Source organism: Giraffa tippelskirchi, chromosome 8 (genome assembly GCF_054371585.1).
Source record: "Giraffa tippelskirchi isolate mGirTip1 chromosome 8, T2T-mGirTip1v1.2.pri, whole genome shotgun sequence".
Lineage (NCBI taxonomy): Eukaryota > Metazoa > Chordata > Mammalia > Artiodactyla > Giraffidae > Giraffa > Giraffa tippelskirchi.
The window spans coordinates 35,400,213-35,419,916 of NC_137282.1; the positions used below are offsets into that span (position 1 = coordinate 35,400,213).

Here is a 19,704-nt window from a genome sequence, read left to right on the forward strand (position 1 = left end):
AAGACATGTGACCCATAATTTCACAAATATATCACACACAATACTTTGGCCATCTGATGCAAAGAGCCAACTCATTGAAAAAAACGGATGCTGGGCAAGACTGAAGGCAGGAGGAGAAGGGGACAACAGAGAATAAGATGGTTGGATGGCATCAAACTCAACAAACATGAGTTTGAGCAAGCTCTGGGAGACGGTGAAGGACAGGGAAACCTGGCGTGCTGCAGTCCATAGGGTCAAAAAGAGTTGGACATGACTAAGTGACTGAATAACAACAACAATCACACACAAACACACATAAGCAAACATGAACTCATACTGAAAGATCCCAAAGTGTGCAAAGAAGTGATAAATAAATCACAATGGATATATTATTGCAAAATTTTAGTCACATCAACCCCATGAACAGTATGAAAAGGCAAAAAGATATGACACTAAAAGATGAACTCCTCAGGTCGGTAGGTGCCCACTCTGCTACTGAAGAGTGGAGAAATACCTCCAGAAAGAATGAAGAGATGGAGTCAAAGCAAAAACAATGCCTATTGTGGATGTGACTGGTGATGGAAGTAAAGTCCGATGCTGTAAAGAACAATGCTGCATAGGAACCTGGAATGTTAGGTCCATTAATCAAGGTAAACTGGAAGTGGTCAAACAGGAGATGGCAAGAGTGAACATCCACAATTTAGGAATCAGTGAATTAAAATGAACCGGAATGGGTGAATTTAATTCAGATGACCATTATATCTACTACTATGGGCAAGAATCTCTTTGAAGAAATGGAGAAGGCCTCGTAGTCAACAAAAGAGTCTGAAATGCAGTACTTGGGTGCAATCTCAAAAACAACAGAATGATCTCTGTTCATTTCCAAGGCAAACCAATCAATATCACAGAAATTCATGTCTATGCCCAATGTCTACACATGGACATCACTGCTGCTGCTGCTGCTAACTTGCTTCAGTCGTGTCCGACTCTGTGCAACCCCATAGACGGCAGCCAACCAGGCTTCCCCGTCCCTGGGATTCTTCAGGCAAGAACACTGGAGTGGGTTGCCATTTCCTTCTCCAATACATGAAAGGAAAAGTGAAAGAGAAGTCGCTCAGTCGTGTCAGACTATTAGCGACCCCCTGGACTGCAGCCCACCAGGCCCCTCCGTCCATGAGATTTTCCAGGCAAGAGTACTAGAGTGGGGTGCCATTGCCTTCTCCGATGGACATCACTAGATGGTCACTATTGAAATCAGACTGATTATATTCTTTGCAGCCAAAGATGGAGAAGCACTATATAGTCAGCAAAAAGAAAACCAGGGGCTGACTGTGGCTCAGATCATGACCTCCTTCTTGCAAAATTCAGACTTAAATGGAAGAAAGAAGAGAAAACCACTAGACCATTCAATTCAGTTCAGTTCAGTCGCTCACTCGTGTCCGACTGTTTGCGACCCCGTGAAGCGCAGCACACCAGGCCTCCCTGTCCATCACCAACTCCCAGAGCCCAGCCAAACTCATGTCCATTGAGTCGGTGATGCCATCCAACCATCTCATCCTCTGTCGTCCACTTCTCCTCCTGCCCTCAATCTTTCCCAACATCAGGGTCTTTGCAAATGAGTCAGCTCTTCACATCAAGTGGCCAAAGTATTGGAGTATCAACTTCAACATCAGTCCTTCCAATGAACACGCAGGACTGATTTCCTTTAGGATGGACTGGTTGGATCTCCTTGCAGTCCAAGGGACCCTCAAGAGTCTTCTCCAACACCACAGTTCAAAAGCATCAATTCTTCGGCGCTCAGCTTTCTTCACCGTCCAACTCTCACATCCATACATGACTACGGGAAAAACCATAGCCTTGACTAGATGGACCTTTGCTGACAAAGTAATGTCTCTGCTTCTTAATATGCTATCTAGGTTGGTCATAACTTTCCTTCCAAGGAGAAAGCGTCCTTTAATTTCATGGCTGTAATCACCATCTGCAGTGATTTTGGAGCCCAGAAAAATAAAGTCAGCCACTGTTTCCCCATCTAATTGCCATGAAGTGATGGATACCATGATCTTAGTTTTCTGAATGTTGAGCTTTAAGCCAACTTTTTCACTCTCTTCTTTCACTTTCATCACGAGGCTCTTTAGCTCTTCTTCACTTTCTGCCATAAGGGTGGTATCATCTGCATATTTGAGGTTCTTGATATTTCTCCCAGCAATCTTGATTCCAGCTTCCTCCAGCCTAGCGTTTCTCATGATGTACTCTGCATATAAGTTAAATAAGCAGAGTGACAATATACAGCCTTGAGGTACTCCTTTTGCTATTTGGAACCAGTCTGTTGTTCCATGTCCAGTTCTAACTGTTGCTTCCTGACATTCAGGTATGACCAAATCAAATCCCTTATGACTATATAGTAGAAGTGAGAAATAGATTCAAGGGATTAGATATGATAGACAGAGTAACTGAAGAACTATGGATGGAGGTTTGTGACACTGTACAGGAGGCAGTGATCAAGATCATCCCCAGGAAAAAGAAATGCAAAAAGGCAAAATGGTTGTCTGAGGAGGCCTTACAAATAGCTGAGAAAAGAAAAGAAGCTAAAGGCAACGAAGAAAAGGAAAGATATATCCATCTGAATGCAGAGTTCCAAAGAATAGCAAGAGGAGATAAGAAAGCCTTCCTCAGTGATCAATGCAAAGAAATAGAGGAAAACAATAGAATGGGAAAGACTAGAGATCTCTTCAAGGAAATAAGCGATGCCAAGGGAACATTTCATGCAAAGATGGGCACAATAACGGGCAGAAATGGTATGGACCTAACAGAAGCAGAAGGTATTAAGAAGAGGTGGCAAGAATACACAGAAGAACTGTACAAAAAAGATCTTCATGACCCAGATAACCACGATGGTGTGATCACTCACATAGAGCCAGACACCCTGGGATGGGAAGTCAAGTGGGCCTTTGGAAGCATGACGATGAACAATGCTAGTGGAGGTGATGGAATTCCAGATGAGCTGTTTCAAATCCTAAAAGATGATCTTGTTAAAGTGCTGCACTCAATATGCCAGCAAGTTTGGAAAACTCAGCAGTGGCCACAGGACTGGAAAAGGTCAGTTTTCATTCCAATCCCAAAGAAAGGCAATGCCAAAGAACGTTCAAACTACTGCACAATTGCACTCATCTCACGCACTAGCAACGTAGCACTCAAAATTCTCCAAGCCAGGCTTCAACAATATGTGAACTGAGAACTTCCAGATATTCAAGTTGGATTTAGAAAAGGCAGAGGAACCAGAGATCAAATTGCCAGCAACTATTGGATCATGGAAAAAGTAAGAGAGTTCTGGAAAAACATCTACTTATGCTTTATTGACTGTGCCAAAGGCTTCGATTTTGTGGATTACAACAAACTGTGGAAAATTCTTAGAGATGGGAATACCAGACCACCTGACCTACCTCTTGAGAAATCTGTATGCAGGTCAAGAAGCAACAGTTAGAACCAAACATGGAAGAACAGACTGGTTCCAAATTGGGAAAGGAGTATGTCAAGGCTATATATTGTCACCCTGCTTATTTAACTTACATGCAGAGTACATTATACAAAATGCTGGGCTGGAGGAAGCACAAGCTGGAATCAAGATTGCTGGGAGAAATATCAATAACCTTAGATATGCAGATGACACCACCCTTACGGGAGAAAGTGAAGAGCAACTAAAGAGCCTCTTGTTCAACGTTAAAGAGGAGAGTGAAAAAGCTGGCTTAAAACTCAACATTCAAAAAGCGAAAATCATGGCATCCGGTCCCATCACTTCATGGCAAACAGATGAGGAAACAATGGAACCAGTGAGATTTTATTTTCTTGGGCTCCAAAATCACTGCAGATGGTGACTGCAGCCATGAAATTAAAAGATGCTTGCCCCCTGGAAGAAAAGCTATGAGCAATCTAGAGAGCATATTAAGAAGCAGAGACATTACTTTGCTGACAAGGGTCTGTCCAGTAAAAGCTATGGTTTTTCCACTAGTCATGTACGGATATGAGAGTTGGACTATATATAAAGCAAGCTGAGTGCTGAAGAAATGATTCTTTTGAACTATGGTGTTCGAGAAGACTCTTGAGAGTTCCTTCAACTGAAAGGAGATCCATCCAGTCCATCCTAAAGGAAATCAGTCCTGAATATTCATTGGAAGGACTAATACTGAAGCTGAAGCTTCAATACTTTAGCCACCTGATGTGAAGAACTTAGGCTCATTGGAAAAGACCCTGATGCTGGGAAAGATTGAAGGAGGGAAGAGAAGGGGATGACAGAGGATGAGATGGTTGAATGGCATTACCAACTCGATTGACATGAGTTTGAGCAAGCTCTAGGAGTTGATGATGGACAGGGAAGGCTGATGTGCTCAGTCCATGGGCTTGCAGAGAGTCAGACACAACTGAGCGACAAACTGAACTAAATTGAGCCACATCAAAGACAAAGGAAGCATTTTAAACGTTCACAACAATAAATGGCAGATCATGTTACCAGTCAAAACATCATAACATTCTTTAGGAGGCAGTAGTATGTAGTGCTTGATATCCTAGATGCTAGAGCCACAGGTCTTTGAATCCAGGGTCTGGCCAACACTAGCTCTAGCTCTAAAATCAGACAAGATATGTAACTTCTCCACAGCTCAGTTTCCTCATTTATATAAATATCATAATAATAATTTCTATGTAATAAGATTATTAGAAGTACTAAATATACTAAAATATGTGAAACACATAAAAATACAGTCAGGCATGTTAGTAGGCATTTTACAGCTATAAAAAATTATTATTCTCAGACTTCTTGGTAGCAATATTTGATGGAGGAGTACCACAGAAGAACATTTTCAAATTGCTTAAGAAACAATGGTACTTGTTAGAATTATATATCTATTTTAACAATCATTTAAACACATGAGTGGAAGAACAGAAAAAATATAATAAATATAAATAGAAATCAAGATAAATATATCAGACATGACATTAATAATTTACACATTAATTTGTAACTATTATTCATGCTCCATCCAAAATTTAGTGAGGGATTATTAAATGCCAACTATTATTAAGTTCTTTATGCATACATGCATGCTAAGTTGCTTCAGTCATGTCTGACTCATCTCATGTCTACTGCATTGGTCAGTGGAGTCCTTACCATTAGTGCCACCTGGGAAGCCCCTCTTTATCTATGTATTAACTAATATACTATTCATATTAGCCCCATGTGGAAAAGAGAGATTCACCAAGGGTCACTCAGGGTAGACTGACAGGCAGTCAAGGGTTACCTCCACAGTAAGCTTTCTGTGTAAGATCTGTAAACGTGAGGCAGGTCTTAAATATAAAACATCTGTTCCTGATTCCTTTCTGAGTCTTTCTTCCATGAAAGTTTGTTTATAGACGTTATCTCTGAGAAATGGTCCCTGAGCGTGCTTGCAATGGAGGCAGAAACCTCTCTCTCTAAGGAGTTTTTAATTTTGGTTACCTGTGTTGTAGTGTTCGCTTTCATACAAAAAGCCAATTTGTGGTTGAGTACAATTATGGATAAAACCAAATACTTCCTAACAAAAGATTGCCACTAGCTGGTTAGCCCTCACAGGGAAATGTTTGCAAAGCACAGAGCTTTAATAACTAATAAGGACTTACTTTATAGCACCAGGAACTCTACTCAATACTCTGTAATAGCCTAAATGGAAAAAGAAAGTTCAAAAGAGTAAATATATGTATAACTGATTCACTTTGTCGTCCAGCAGAAACTAACACAACATTATAAATCAACTATGTTGTTGCTTAGTCATGTCCAACTCTTTGCAACTCCATGGACTGTAGCCTGCCAGGCTTCTCTTTTCATGGGATTTCCCAGGCAAGAATACTGGAGCGGGTTGCCATTTCCTTCTCCAGGGGATCTTCCTGACCTAGGGATTGAACTCAGACCTCCTGCATTACAGGCAGATTCTTTACTGTTGAGCCACCAGAAAAGTTTTTTAAAAAACATAGAATTTTATTGTTTTGTTTGTTTTGGACAAAACATGCACACACGCTCTCCAGTATGTGAGTCATAGCAAGGAAGGACTAAAGAGAGAGCAAATAATATTAAAGTCAGAGACTCTGATATTCCACTGGTCATCCACATTGCAGGCAGATTCTTCACCATCTGAGCCACCAGGCAAGGCCTAAGAAATAAATAACTATGGCTGGTTAACTACTCAGAACCTTAAGGCTACAGTCATGTAAGAAAATAGCTAAGGAAAAACAGGTTAAGAAAGAAAGCATGCAGACGCAAGCAGGGCCACAATCAACTAATTCTAATTCTATAGGTCTTGGGTGGAAGCTGGTCATATCTTGCAAACTCCACCTTGACACAAACCTCGCTGGTGGAAGTTCTTTCTATCCAAAGACCACCTGTCTCTAAAAAATGCTTAAGAATTTCTCATTTTAAATGTCCTGCTACTACTACTACTACTAAGTCGCTTCAGTCGTGTCTGACTCTGTGCGACCCCATAGACGGCAGCCCACCAGGCTCCACCGTCCTTGGGATTCTCCAGGCAAGAACACTGGAGTGGGTTGCCATTTCCTTCTCCAATGCGTGAAAGTCAAAAGTAAAAGTGAAGTCACTCAGTCATGTCCAACTCTTCGCGACCCCATGGACTGCAGCCTACCAGGCTCCTCCGTCCGTGGGATTGTCCAGGCAAGAGTACTGGAGAGGGGTGCCATTGCCTTCTCCGTTAAATGTCCTAAAGGTATGTCAATTCCGTTGTCAGTGGGTTAAACCCCGTGTCTTTTTTCGCTGGGACACACGAATCTAGGTTTTCACTTTCCCAAGTTTATCTACTATTGTAGCAGTCAAAATTACCTGACAGTTCCCTTCCATTGTGGTTCCTAGGCCTTTTTTTTTTTCATGGTGTCTTTTCCAGATGACAAATTCTCTGTTTTTTAGGGCATGTAGAAGCTACTTTGAGAATATGAAGAAAATGCAACTCAAACCTGATGGTGATAAAACTAGTTATACTGCAGGAACCCCTTACAGAGTTTTGTCACATCTGCAAGGTAGAGCCCGAAATCTGGGGGAGAAATATGCAACCTTAAACAAAGACCTGTGCTTTTATGATGAGAGTCAGTGAGTCCTCATTTGAGCTTAAAAATACCACTGACTTTCTCTGCTTTTCATGAGGATTGGAACTGATAAGGACGATATGACTTCAGAGTAAACATCAAGGATGCACAAAGTCCCCCCAAAACTATCCCAGGACAATGAGTGCCTTCGTTCATGGAAAGGGAGGGTGAAATTCTCCAGGTTGGAAACACAAAGTCGTGCAACTTTTTGCTACTGTCCTGCTGTTCATTCCCAACTATGCCAATTGCCTAGCTGTATTTCACTGTGCACACTGTTCGCTGAACCCAGGACAGACAAGCAGGCAAGCTGGAATAAGATGCAGAGAGCAGTAAAAACGCAAACATTCTTTATTCACAGCAGCAAGGCAGACATGCTTTACACTCTAATGGCTGACACAGCAGCAACGATGACTATGCAACTCAACCCAACCCATCTCGGCTGGATAGGACTGGACTGGACTCGACCCCCACCCCACTGCCAAGAACTTTTCAGGTGATGCTTATATAGGGAAATTTTCTCAACAATGCTGATAAAGCACAGTGTTCAGTTTGTCCTCCTTGGGGTGGAACACAGAGTCTGAACATGAACTTCCTGCTATCAACCAACACCAGGAAATAATGAAGAGCAGTGACAAACAGCAATGTCGCTTGTAACAGGCAGCTTCCCACCAGGGATACACTGTTTTCAAATTTGATCAAATAATCAAAGCATTCCTGAAAAGGGATCTTAAGGGACACAATACACTTAGCATCTGGAAGCCTAATGAAGAGAAACTGGAGCTGAGATTCACTGTGAGACTCACCCCATTACCGAAGGCCTCAGTTGTTGTCCCTGTCTCTGAATTGAAGGTCCTGGGCTTCAGCAGCCAGGGAGGCATCAACAGGATCTTGGTAGGACATCCAGGTTGTCTTCTCAAAATATCATCAGCAAACCTTTAAACAAACAAAAGCTACACTTCATTTAGCAGAACTTAGAGCAGTAAGAGAGGATACTATCGGACAGAGCCTAAAAAGGTGTCTCAAGAGAGTTAAGTCAGAAATAGAATAATTGTAGGATTTGGGGGTCTGGACTCAAGTAGGATTAAGTAGGTCTGCAAAAGTGGAGAACTGAGTAGGGCTGGGCAAAGTTCATGAGGCAGTAGTTTAGGGTTGGCTGAAATAGGGGAGTGAGGGTCTTGATAAGCAAAATGTCATTGATAAGCAGGCTGTTTGGCAGCGTGAGATTACTGTCTTCAATATATAGATTTGTGGCCATTTCCTGAAGTAAGAGTGGACTCACTTATTAGTTTACAATCTTATCTTGTCCAGGTTAAAGCTTTAAAGCTTTCTAGAAGGAACAATTAAATTACACTGATATAAATCCATCATTTTACCTGTCATAATCACAGATGGTCTCAATTCTCAAAGACTAAGATTTTAATATTAGAGAAAGCAGAATTTCAAATAAAATCATTAGAAGTTACAAAACTGGACATCACACACTAGTAAAAGGGAAATTAGATGAAAAAAATATGTCATCATGAACATCTCAGAGTAGCAATACAGCATCAAATTATATAAAGAAATAACTGAAAGAATTAGTTAGAAACAGAAAATAAAGTCAATAATTGTAACTGGAGATTTTAACAACTCACTTCCAACCAAGATTTGAATACTAAAATTAATAAGCTCAAACCTGATATCCAACAAAAAGAGAGCACACGGAGAATCAGCTCCAGGAAGCAACCATGTACAAAGTCACAAAGAAAGCTTAAGTGAGTTTCTAAAATCAATATCATTCATAGTACAATTAAATATAATAAAATTAAAATTAATGAGAAAAACTCCAAAAGCCTATAAATTACAAAACGAAATAATTTTTCAGGTAAAGAAAAAGGGTCATAGGGTAATTAAGATAATTTACAACTGCTCAACAAAGAAAGCACAACAAAAGTGGTAAACGCATGTCAAGCAAAATTTAGACGGAAATGTTTTTTAAATAAGTTCATTAGAAAATAGACAAAAGACAAACCATCTAAGCATTCAACTGAAGACGTCTGAAATACAGCAACAAAGTAAAATTAAAGAAGCAAAAAGGAAGAAAAACTGAAATCAGAAATAAACTAAAGATGGTCAGAATGGATACTGGAGAACACAGAAGGAAGGAAGATACTATAATCATTATGTGCCTTCAAACAATACAGAAACCCAATACTTAGAGCAGACAAGAGGTGTCACTCCAGCTGGGGTCTGGGGAGAGGGCAACAGGAACACTGCTCCCTAACTCCTCCCCTTCTCAATTTCTCCCCCCTGGCGGAAGGGGAGGGGCACTTTTTGAAAAATCATTGTTCAGAAGCCCCGTTATTAAACAGGTGCTATCTGAAGCTAGTGAAGGAGTCACAAACCAGGGAAAAAGTCCTTACACTTCCAAGTGGGCTGGTGGTAGAAAGTATTTTCCATATGGTAAGCAAGCAAAACCAAAACATACAAACAGGGAAACAGATAAGCCCTGAAACAACTAATGCGAGATTGTTTTCTGAGATCATCGATTTTTTTTCTTTTTCACTCAAGTATACATTTTGCCAGCATTTCCTGTACTTAATAACCATAGCAGGAAGATAGCCTTTTCGAGGGGGAAAAAAATCCGTGTGATTACTGTTCTATTTCAAATAGAACAAATAATATACTTATTATGATACATTTCAGTTCTGTTGAATTCACAGTCCTTAGGGGTAAGCCGGGCTCCAGCTGGAGATGCCACAGATTCTCAACTTGGTTGCCCAACAGGATCCTGAGGCTCACATCTTAACTCAGCCCAATTCAGTACAGTCTCATGATGGTGCATACAAGCGCAAACACACTCAGGTGTGGTTTTGAAATCTTTTGGTATTCCAGGGGCAGTCAAAGTTGAGACTCACTAGAATGGTTAAAAGGAAGCTCCAGTATCTACTTAAATCCCACCCAGGTCTGTCCTTAGCTCTTCCCTTTCAGATATTTTATCTGAGGACAAACATAGCAAATTAATCAAAAAGGCAAAGAGCAGGAAGATAATGAAAGAGCTACTACCCCGGCGGCCTCAGGTTTCCCAAACATCTCAACAAGCTACAACGATGGACTAACTCTGAGAGGACAGCCTCTAAGAGAAACAACAAAGCTCAAATCTTGGGCCCCGTCCACCGACTTCACAAATGTAGAGAACCATGAACATGACTAAACAGCAGTACACGGGTAAAAAAAAATTTGAGAAATTTAGTTTGTTTTCAGTGTAACGTGAGTCAACACTGACTTGACTGCCAGAAAATAAACTCCATCCGAGGCGACATCAACACATGTATGATATCTGGACAAGGAAGGCCCTTTTCTCAAGCTTGCTGGAACACTTTTAAGTACTGAGTCACGTTCCGGGGAGTATACTAGCTGAAGAACACGCAAAATGAGGTTACGGTTGAAGAGGGAACTTTGAGGGGTCTTTAAAAAAAGGTGCGTGGTGGGGGGTTACTATGACAGACATTTATAAATGGTTTGAAGAGCTCACATAAGAAGTTAGATTTGATTTACGGAGTCAAGTCCAGAAGTCAAAAGCAATGGATAGGTGGAAGAAAACACTTTTCCATGACGCTGACCATCAAAAATGTTAACGACCACGGGCGGCCACGCAGGGCGGCGTGGGGATGGGATGGGTCGCTCCTGGTCACTGAGGAGATTTGAAGCTTCAAGTAAATCAGGGGTTTACTCGAGAGGAGTTTCAGGACTTGTGAGTGGACTCAAAGTCTCATCACCTGAGTGTTTATGATCTGTGTATTGAAAAGTCGCTCCAGGTAAAAGTGGAGCTTTCCCACTTTCGGGGAGCTAAGGAAACCCGAGGAGGGGGCGTCTTCACCCAGACCACCCGAGCCAAGGTGAGCGCCGGCCAGCAGGGCAGGCTGCCCGTGACTTTTCCGACCCCGGGAAGCCCTGGGCTTCCGCAGACTTCATGTCCGACCACATGCTTCACACGTGTCTCCCTGGTCCTTGCTTCCTCCTTCAAACCCACTCCCCACAGGCGCTGCTTCTGAGGCGCCCGGCCCGGCGGCCTCAGCAGCCAGAGGCCCGGGCTTCCAGCGGCTCCAGAGCCTTCGCCCCACGGTCCGCCCGCATCCCCATCCCCCGGGGGGAACCCCGAGTCGCCTGCCGAGGGGAGACAGGGGGCCCGGCGGGCTCTCCGCCCCGGGCCGACTTTCTCGCACCTTCTAGAATCTGGAGCTCCCCTGCCCCTCGAGCGGGGTCGCCGAGGGTCAGTCTGAGGGAGACTCGGGCCGGAGCCGGGGCCCCCGCGCGCCCGGAACCCGGCGCCTCGGAGCCCGTGCGCCGGCCGGGCCCCCCCACCCCGCTGGGGGCTCGCGCCGCGGGGGGCGGGGGAGGGGCCGCGCGGGCGCCGGGAGACGCCGCCAAGGCAGGCGCGCGGGGTGGGCGGCCGGGCTCGGCACGCGCCCTCCCTCGGCCGCTTTCTCTCACATAAGCGCAGGCAGAGGGCGCGTCAGCCATGCCCTGCCCCTGCGCCCGCCGCCGCCGCCGCCGCCGCCGCCGCCGCCGCCGCCGCTCAGCCCCGCGCTCCCTGGCCTCGCCGCCCGGCGCCGCCGCCGCTCTCGCCGCCCGGCCACCCGGCTCGCCCCGCCGCGGGGAGGGGGAGGCGGGGGCTCGCGGGCCCCGGGGGCGCCGCAGGGCGCGAGCCTCGCGGGGCGTCTGGGCTCGGCTACCCCTCGCTCCCCGAGCCGCCGAGCGGGGCGCCGTCCTCCCGCGCCCTCGCCTCACCTCGCGGGCCGCGGTCGCGGGCGCTCGGATGTCCGGTTTCCTGTGAGGCGCTGCCCTGACCCCTCGGCTCGCGGGCGCCGGCGGTAGAGCGGCTCGCAGCGTCGCGAGCACCGAGCCCGGACCCGCTGCCGCCGCCCCGGCTCCGCGGGGTCCCGGGCGGCCCTCGGGGACAGGGCCGAGCCGCGAGGCAGCCTCGCCGGGGCGCCCGGCCCCCGCGCCCGCGGCCCGGCCACCATGCACTTGCTGGGCTTCTGCTCTCTGGCGTGTTCCCTGCTGGCCGCTGCGCTGCTCCCCGGTCCGCGCCGGGCGCCCGCCGCCGCCGCCGCCTTCGAGTCGGGACTGGGCTTCTCGGACACGGAGCCGGACGCGGGCGAGGCCAAGGTGGGTGCGCGCTGCGGGGACCATGGGGGCCTCGGGGACCGTGGGGACCCGGGGCGGGTCGCAGAGGACCCAGAACCTGTGCAAAGGATGGGCTTGTGTTTCACCTTGTGTGCGTTGGATCCAAAGTTGCTGAGCTGAGTGTAGAGTTGCTGAGAGAAAAGTTTTCTTTTTTTCACAGAAAGTTGTTACTAAATAGGAAAGCAATTTACGCCGAGTGCAGGGCTCGGAAGGTGGCTGGTGACAGCGCTTCTATAACCTACCGGCTGGAGAGCGGTCCCCGCCGGTGAGTGGAGCTGTGCTGGAGCCTCGGTTAACCCGCGGGGAGGGTTCTTTTCTTCCCTAGCAAGTGAGTTGGGACCCCAACAGCTCCCAGGGCTTGGATAAGCAGTCATCGGAGGCTGCTTTTTCTGGAGTGTTCCTCTTCTGTGAAATTAGTAACGGGGCTTGAGGGCATCAGACTTCAGATTCACTTGGAGAAGTTGGTCAAACTTGAAATGCAACAGGATCTCAAATCACCATCAGGCGTGGCTTTTCGACTTAGTAAATGCTGCATTTCTGAAATGTGGTCAAGAACTGTGAAAGTAAGGTGGATTTTCTTATTTGTTTTTTCAATGAGATGTTTAACTCTGCCTGAAAAATGTTGCCAAGATGCTTTGGAGACTTTCTGATTCCCAAATGTCAAATGTTATTTGTGTCTGCTCTTCTAAAAGAATGTATGTTTACCTTAAAAGCTCAGATCTGACATAAGAATGGAGAATATGCTTAATAAAGTTCTTAAATTCATGAAAAAGTTTCATATTCCATATAAGATGGGAAATCTCGCTTCACACACTTGCAGTACCCCCTGGCTGGAACTAGATCGCAGCACTTTATTTCATCTGATGGCAAGAGTAATGCCGGAGTGTGTAACTGCTAACCTTGAGTTGACTTTACTGATTAGCATATATTGAATGTGTACAAATTAAATTGCCTTCCCAGTTTTATTTTGAAATACACTTTTAAGATTGAGAAGACTGATTTAAAAAAAAATACCTATGTGCTTAAAATTGGGGGAAAAACTTAAATGTTGGAATTTGTCATTCAGTGGGGTCAAGGAAAAAAACTATGGAGTAAAAACATACACTAAAGTGAAGAAAAGAGTGTTTTATGTGACTTGTAAAATAACTTTAAACACAGATATTTACATTGGTAAAATTACTGCCGTAAGAATGTCTTCCTGTCCTCAAATGCCACAAAAAAATGTAGTCTTAGACTCACTAACACTTCTGCAGCTTAAATGCCTTGAATTTCATGATATTGATTCACTTTCTGTTTTCTCAGAGTTAAACTGTTTCTTAAAAGTATGACTTAGGAAGAGAACTCCTCTCTACTGCCTAGGATAACTTACTTTGGTTTACAGTTAAGAAACTGTGAAATAGCAGGTACAGTGAGAAGCCTATCCTGATAAGCCAAGAGCCTGTGTAAGAGTCACTCACTCTCTGTTGGATGGATCCTGAATGGAGAGGACCATATGTGTGCATGTGCGTGTGTTTGTATACTTCTCTGTGTGGTTGGAGTTAATTTATTCTTGATTTTCAAAACTGTCTTCATTGGTGATTTAATTAAAATTTTCCTTTGCTGTGAAAACCTTTATGAATTTTGTTGGGTTTTCGTGGCTGACCATCCACAAAGCAGAGTATTCTTCCCTCCCTGAAGTGTTCCGCAGCGGTTGAGTGGAAACTTGAGAGGGCGTGTCATTACTGCTTTCCGCGGAGCTGCTGTGTCCTTGCGGTGAAAATGCCAAGAGACATGGTCCAGAGACTCCATGTCTCTCCCTAGTGGACAAAACAAGTGCCTTGTTTGGATGTAAGCCCTGATAACAATCAGGAGCTAATTGTTAATTTTCTGTGCTCTACATAAACCTTAAGAAGAGATTTCAGAAGGTTAATAGAAGACACTACATATACATAATCCCCAAGAAATGCAAATTTTTGTTAAGTTACACTTCAGAATTATTTTTTTAATATTAAAATAGAAGACAGCTCACAAGGTGTGAATCATGGCTAACTATCCCATCCTTTACCCCACCCCCAAATACTGGAGTGGGTAGCTGTTCCCTTCTCCAGGGCATCTTCCCAACCCAGGGATCAAATCCAGGTCTCCCGCTCTGCAGGCAAATTTCTTTACCAGCTGGGCCACAAGGGAAGCCCATTTATGGTTGTATGATTTACTGAAAACTTCTAAATTGTTTTTCCCAAGGATGTGAGTACAAGCAAGTCAACATCAGAAAAGTAAGGCAGATAGTTTTACCTAATTATGTAATTTAAATTAACTAGACATGTTGGGGTAAAAAGAGGAAATATTTAAAATTATGAGCAAACTAAAAAAAAAAAAAAAACTGCAAAACCTAAAAAAAGCACTAGATTACTAACTATAATTATTTGCCAACATGAGATTAGATAAGAGTTCACTGTGGTTGAAGTTGAGTTTGTTTTTAAAAGTTGATTTATGATTAACAAAAGGAAGAATTACTTCATTTCATGAAATACACCTTCATTCCAAAAAATAGAAGTATTTTAGACAGAGTTTAAATACCTAGATCCTAATATATTTTTTAAGTTCAATAAATGCAGGTGTGAGGGAATGAGGACTCTCTGTGTCTCAGCACTGCTGTCATCTTTGGTGACTATAGGGGTCTTCTCAAGTTCAGATCACCCCCTGGACACCATGCACAGCTACACTGAGAGCAGGTGTTTAAATAGCCCGTGTTTAGGGCATATCTGCAATGTTCTGGTTCAGTTCAGTTCAGTCGCTCAGTCGTGTCCGACTCTTTGCGACCCCATGAATTGCAGCACGCCAGGCCTCTCTGTCCATCACCAACTCCCGGAGTCTACCCAAACCCATGTTCATCGAGTCGGTGATGCCATCCAACCATCTCATCCTCTGTCGTCCCCTTCTCCTCCCGCCCCCAATCCTTCCCAGCATTAGGGTATTTTCCAATGAGTCAACCCTTCACATGAGGTGGCCAAAGTATTGGAGTTTCAGCTTCAACATCAAACCTTCCAATGAACACCCAGGATTGATCTCTTTTAGGATGGATTGATTGGATCTCCTTGCAGTCCAAGGGACTCTCAAGAGTCTTCTCCAACACCACAGTTCAAAAGCATCAATTCTGCGGCGCTCAGCTTTCTTCACCGTCCAACTCTCACATCCATACATGACCACTGGAAAAACCATAGCCTTGACTAGACGGACCTTTGTTGGCAAAGTAATGTCTCTGCTTTTAAACAGGCTATCTAGGTTGGCCATAACCTTCCTTCCAAGGAGTAAGCGTCTTTTAATTTCATGGCTGCAGTCACCATCAGCAGTGATTCTGGAGCCCAAAAAAGTAAAGTCTGACACTGTTTCCACTGTTTCCCCATCTATTTCCCATGGAGTGATGGGACCAGATGCCATGATCTTAGTTTTCTGAACGTTGAGCTTTAAGCCAACTTTTTCACTCTCCTCCTTCACCTTCATCAAGAGGCTCTTTAGTTCTTCTTCACTTTCTGCCATAAGGGTGGTGTCATCCGCATATCTGAGGTTATTGATATTTCTCCCGGCAATCTTGATTCCAGTTTGTGTTTCTTCCAGACCAGCGTTTCTCATGATGTACTCTGCATATAAGTTAAATAAGCAGGGTGACAATATACAGCCTTGACGTACTCCTTTTCCTATTTGGAACCAATCTGTTGTTCCATGTCCAGTTCTAACTGTTGCTTCCTGACCTGCATACAGGTTCTGGTTACTTGTACATTAATTTCATTTTGTTTTCCACTACATCTTCGTGAGATAGGTGTTATACTTTTTATTAAAGATGATGAATCTAAGACTCAAATGATTTAACCAAGAGCAGGAATAGAGCTTTTTCCTTTAAAAAAAAAAAAAAAAAAAAAAACTTTGGCAGCATATAGTTTAGAAAAGCATGATAATGGGTTAGAGCCTTCAGGGTTGCTAAAGGCCTGTTACTCTCTTCCTCTTGTAAGTGGACCAGTACACAAGGAGACAGAGGGAAGTAGTGCTCTGCAGCCAGGGTCCCCTCTTACATTCCTCACAATGGAACAATCCGGAAGAAACTGAGACTTTCCTCCAGGGTTCACCCCAAGATGCTCTCTGATTAAAGGTGGATCATAACTGGCCTAATCCATAGTACTGTTACAAGAATGGCTGCAGAGCTAGAGACCTAACAACAGTTTCTTACAATTACTGTTTCTAAGTTGCACTAACTGTACAACTTAGAAACAATTCCTGTTTCTAAGTTCACTAATATAATTTTAGTGAAACACAGTGATCTTACCTATGTCATATGACCTTTCAGGAATAATTGGGTTTGAAAGAACAGACTTTAGTTGCAGAGGAATGATATCTTCTCCAACTGCTCAACATTACATTGTAGCCCCTTTCACCTGTTACATTATTCCTGCTGCATTCTCTGAATACTTCAAAGGTCTACTTTTTGTTGCAAAACACCAATTTGTCACCTCAGATTTGTAATAGTTGTGAATTAAGGTATAATTGATTTTTCACATTGGAAATATTAATGTAGCAGAGAACTTTAAACAATAAGAGATAACGATTGATTTATATTATAATGCTAAAATTTACTGTAAATATTTTAATTTGTCAGTGTCATCCTTTCTTCTGAAATTTACTCATGCAAATTATTCAGGAGGCTCCTATCCACAAATGATTTACTTAATCTGTAATTTATCTGTTAGAGAAAAATTGCATTCATTTAATTTGCTTTGTTGGGCATCCATCACAGAATCAAATAGGTGCCTTAAAATACCTTTTGCTGGTGGGGTCTCACCCTTTCCCGTTACTGATAGCACTCCAGTAGCTGTCAAGTGTTAGAAGGATCCCTGATGATTCCTTTTCTGCATTTCTGAAACCCCAGAGCTGAATTTCATACCTTTATTTGGTTCTATAACCTTGACCTGATCTGACATAAAGCTACGTATAGTCTTTAGTTACCCTCTGTTTGAATATATCTAAGCTTCATTGAAGAAATAGTAATATATTTATTTATGAGATGCTGGCACAGACCCTGCTGGGTGTGGAGGGAGAATTAAAATGCATATGTACTGGGTTTCTTGAAAAATTCTGGAATCTGCGTTTATGCAATCCACAGGGCTTGTGGTAAGAGATTGGAATAGAGAACTATTCTCGTCCAAAGGGCTTTCTTCCTCAGTCACCTGTTGCCTCATTAACAGCCTGGAAGGAAAATTGAAAGACTCAAGAAGAAGCCCCTGTGGACACCCCTATCTCTTACTTTACCCATTAGAACCAGGTTTATATATTTTTTACTCCAAATTCTCATATTTAAATCTACTTCAATTCAGGGATGTTTTAATTAATCCTCACTAGCGGCAGCTTCGGTTCTAAACAGGAAATTACCATGCAGTGAGTGATGCAAAAAACATAGAGTGAGTGATTCCTGTCTATAACAAGTATATCATCGCTTTTAAGAAACAAGAAACTTACTCATTAAAAATACCAGAAATGAGTTAATCTATAAATGCAGACAATTATAAGACATTTTGTAAGAGTCTCTAGCTTTACCAGAAGTTGTTGGCTAGGCTTCTGGGGGATGCATTGGCAGTCACGAGAACGGTGGGGTGATGTTGAGTCAGCTGTGAAAGATGGTTAAATGCTGGTTACAGAAAGGAGGGTGGGACGGATATTTTGGATATGAAGTGTGAGAGCGGAGTACAGAGGCCAGTAATGCCAGTGCAGTCAGGGGGTGTTTGGGTAACCAGGAGCAGACCCATTTGGCTGGAAAGTCCAGAACTTCATGAGAAACAGAGAAATATTGTAGAAACTTCAGACTTCCTCAAAGTGCCTGGCAGTGCCTGCTCTCCTCACTTGCTGACCACCCATACGTGTTGTCTGAGCTCCTCTATATGCTCTGGACTTCTGATGATGATAGTAATGACCACTTAACTTATGTAAGCACCCATCACTGCTCCACTCAGACGCATTTATAAAATATACTAATAACAGTCATCTGGCTCTTCTGGCTTGAATTCCAAACAGAGCAAGCAATGTAAACAGTGGTCATGCTTAGATACACACACACACACAGAGACACACACAGACGTACACATTTATCTCTCAATGGTTCTTCAAGCTGCCATCAATGGCTTACATGTTCTTTCTTACCAAGTTAAATGTTTTTAGACAATCTGTTGAAATAATATATAAAAAACATATATAAGATTGGATTTTCCATTGTTTATACACTTATTCTCAAATAAGCTAGCAATTAAAAGAGAGGCAGATAATCCTAAAATGTCCTAGCAATTCCTTCATTTCAAACCTGCTTACAAGTATTCCTATTAAAAGTAAGACCAGAATGGGGGCAGAAATGAACTATCAAGTAAATAAGACAATTACTTTGTACTTGCTGTTTTAATTTTTTAATGCAGCAGGAAATTTACTCAAACCCAAAAGTCAATTATTATAAAATGGTTGTAATGCAAGAGGAGGTATTCAGATGCATACCCTTGTGTAAATAGCGATGCTTCAGAGTTTAAAAGTCAGACTTCTCAGCAAGGTCAACTTCAGTACTGTCCTGGTTTGGACAGATCAGGAGGAGATGAATATTTTAGAGTAAACCAGGAAGATGTAATTTACCATTTCTATACTTGTAAAGATTGTAATTGGCCATGTATTTTGTAATTTATTTCACCTTAAAACTTGGTCCTCAAAATACCTTGGCATATGAACAAACAGTGATTTTCTTCAGAGTGATTCTTCAGCTCTTTCCCGCCTAATTTATTACATTTTTTTTCTATAAGCTTACCAGAAATTGTCCTGATTTCTGTAGTGTGGGAACAGGATGTTATATGGATGTTTGATTTTGAGACAGTTGGGGGAAATCCAAAGTATTTGATCATTCAGTGTAGGAAGGCTATGTATTGTAGCTCTGCTTATAAACACTTCCACCTGTCCTGTGTGCCAAGTTTGTCTGTCCCTGGAGGAGACATTTCTAGCCATAGACCACCAAGGCATGATGGTCATTCCCTAAACGCCATACCTAAGTCACTAGGTAAAAAGGACTTTGGTACACAGGGCATTATAATGCCATATAATATCACATGAACTCATCCTGAATACTTTCAAAGCTCAAATACTTTGATGTTTAAATCTCTATTAAAGAAACAGACTACTGTTGCTACTTTAATGTGTAAATATCTCAAGTCTTTATGTTATTGATTTGCACAAGATAGAAATATGCATTCTACATGATAGTGAAATCATCCCAGAATAGCTAAAAGATGAAAATATACTTTCACCAAATTAATGAAAAGACAATGGTAGAAGCTTATATGCCAAAATTAAGGGACTTCTATGGTGGTCCAGTGGTTAAGACTTCACCTCCCAATGTATGGGATGCAGATTTGATCCCTGGTCAAGGAGCTAAGAACCTTCATACGT

General features: G+C 43.0%; 2 protein-coding genes across 5 annotated transcripts in view; one reads left to right on the top strand and one right to left on the bottom strand.

Moving 5' to 3' along the window:
* Window positions 1-11,667, bottom strand: part of LOC145518182 (uncharacterized) — a 429,574-nt gene extending 417,907 nt beyond the window's left edge. The window contains exons 1-2 of one of the 3 annotated variants that reach the window (XR_014062723.1): window positions 11,301-11,667; window positions 7,899-8,028 (exon numbers count right to left, since the gene is read on the bottom strand). The gene's annotated coding sequence lies outside the window, so the exon portion shown is untranslated. The remainder of the gene's footprint in view (window positions 1-7,898; window positions 8,029-11,300) is intronic. The other 2 variants (XR_014062724.1, XR_014062725.1) reach the window with 2 other exon arrangements.
* The window catches only part of VEGFC (vascular endothelial growth factor C), a 78,866-nt gene continuing 70,662 nt past the window's right edge, over window positions 11,501-19,704 (top strand). The window contains exon 1 of one of the 2 annotated variants that reach the window (XM_081521998.1): window positions 11,501-12,246. In XM_081521998.1, coding sequence (XP_081378124.1) covers window positions 12,100-12,246 — 147 coding nt within the window. In that variant the 5' untranslated portion in view covers window positions 11,501-12,099. The remainder of the gene's footprint in view (window positions 12,247-19,704) is intronic. The other variant, XM_081521999.1, reaches the window with a different exon arrangement.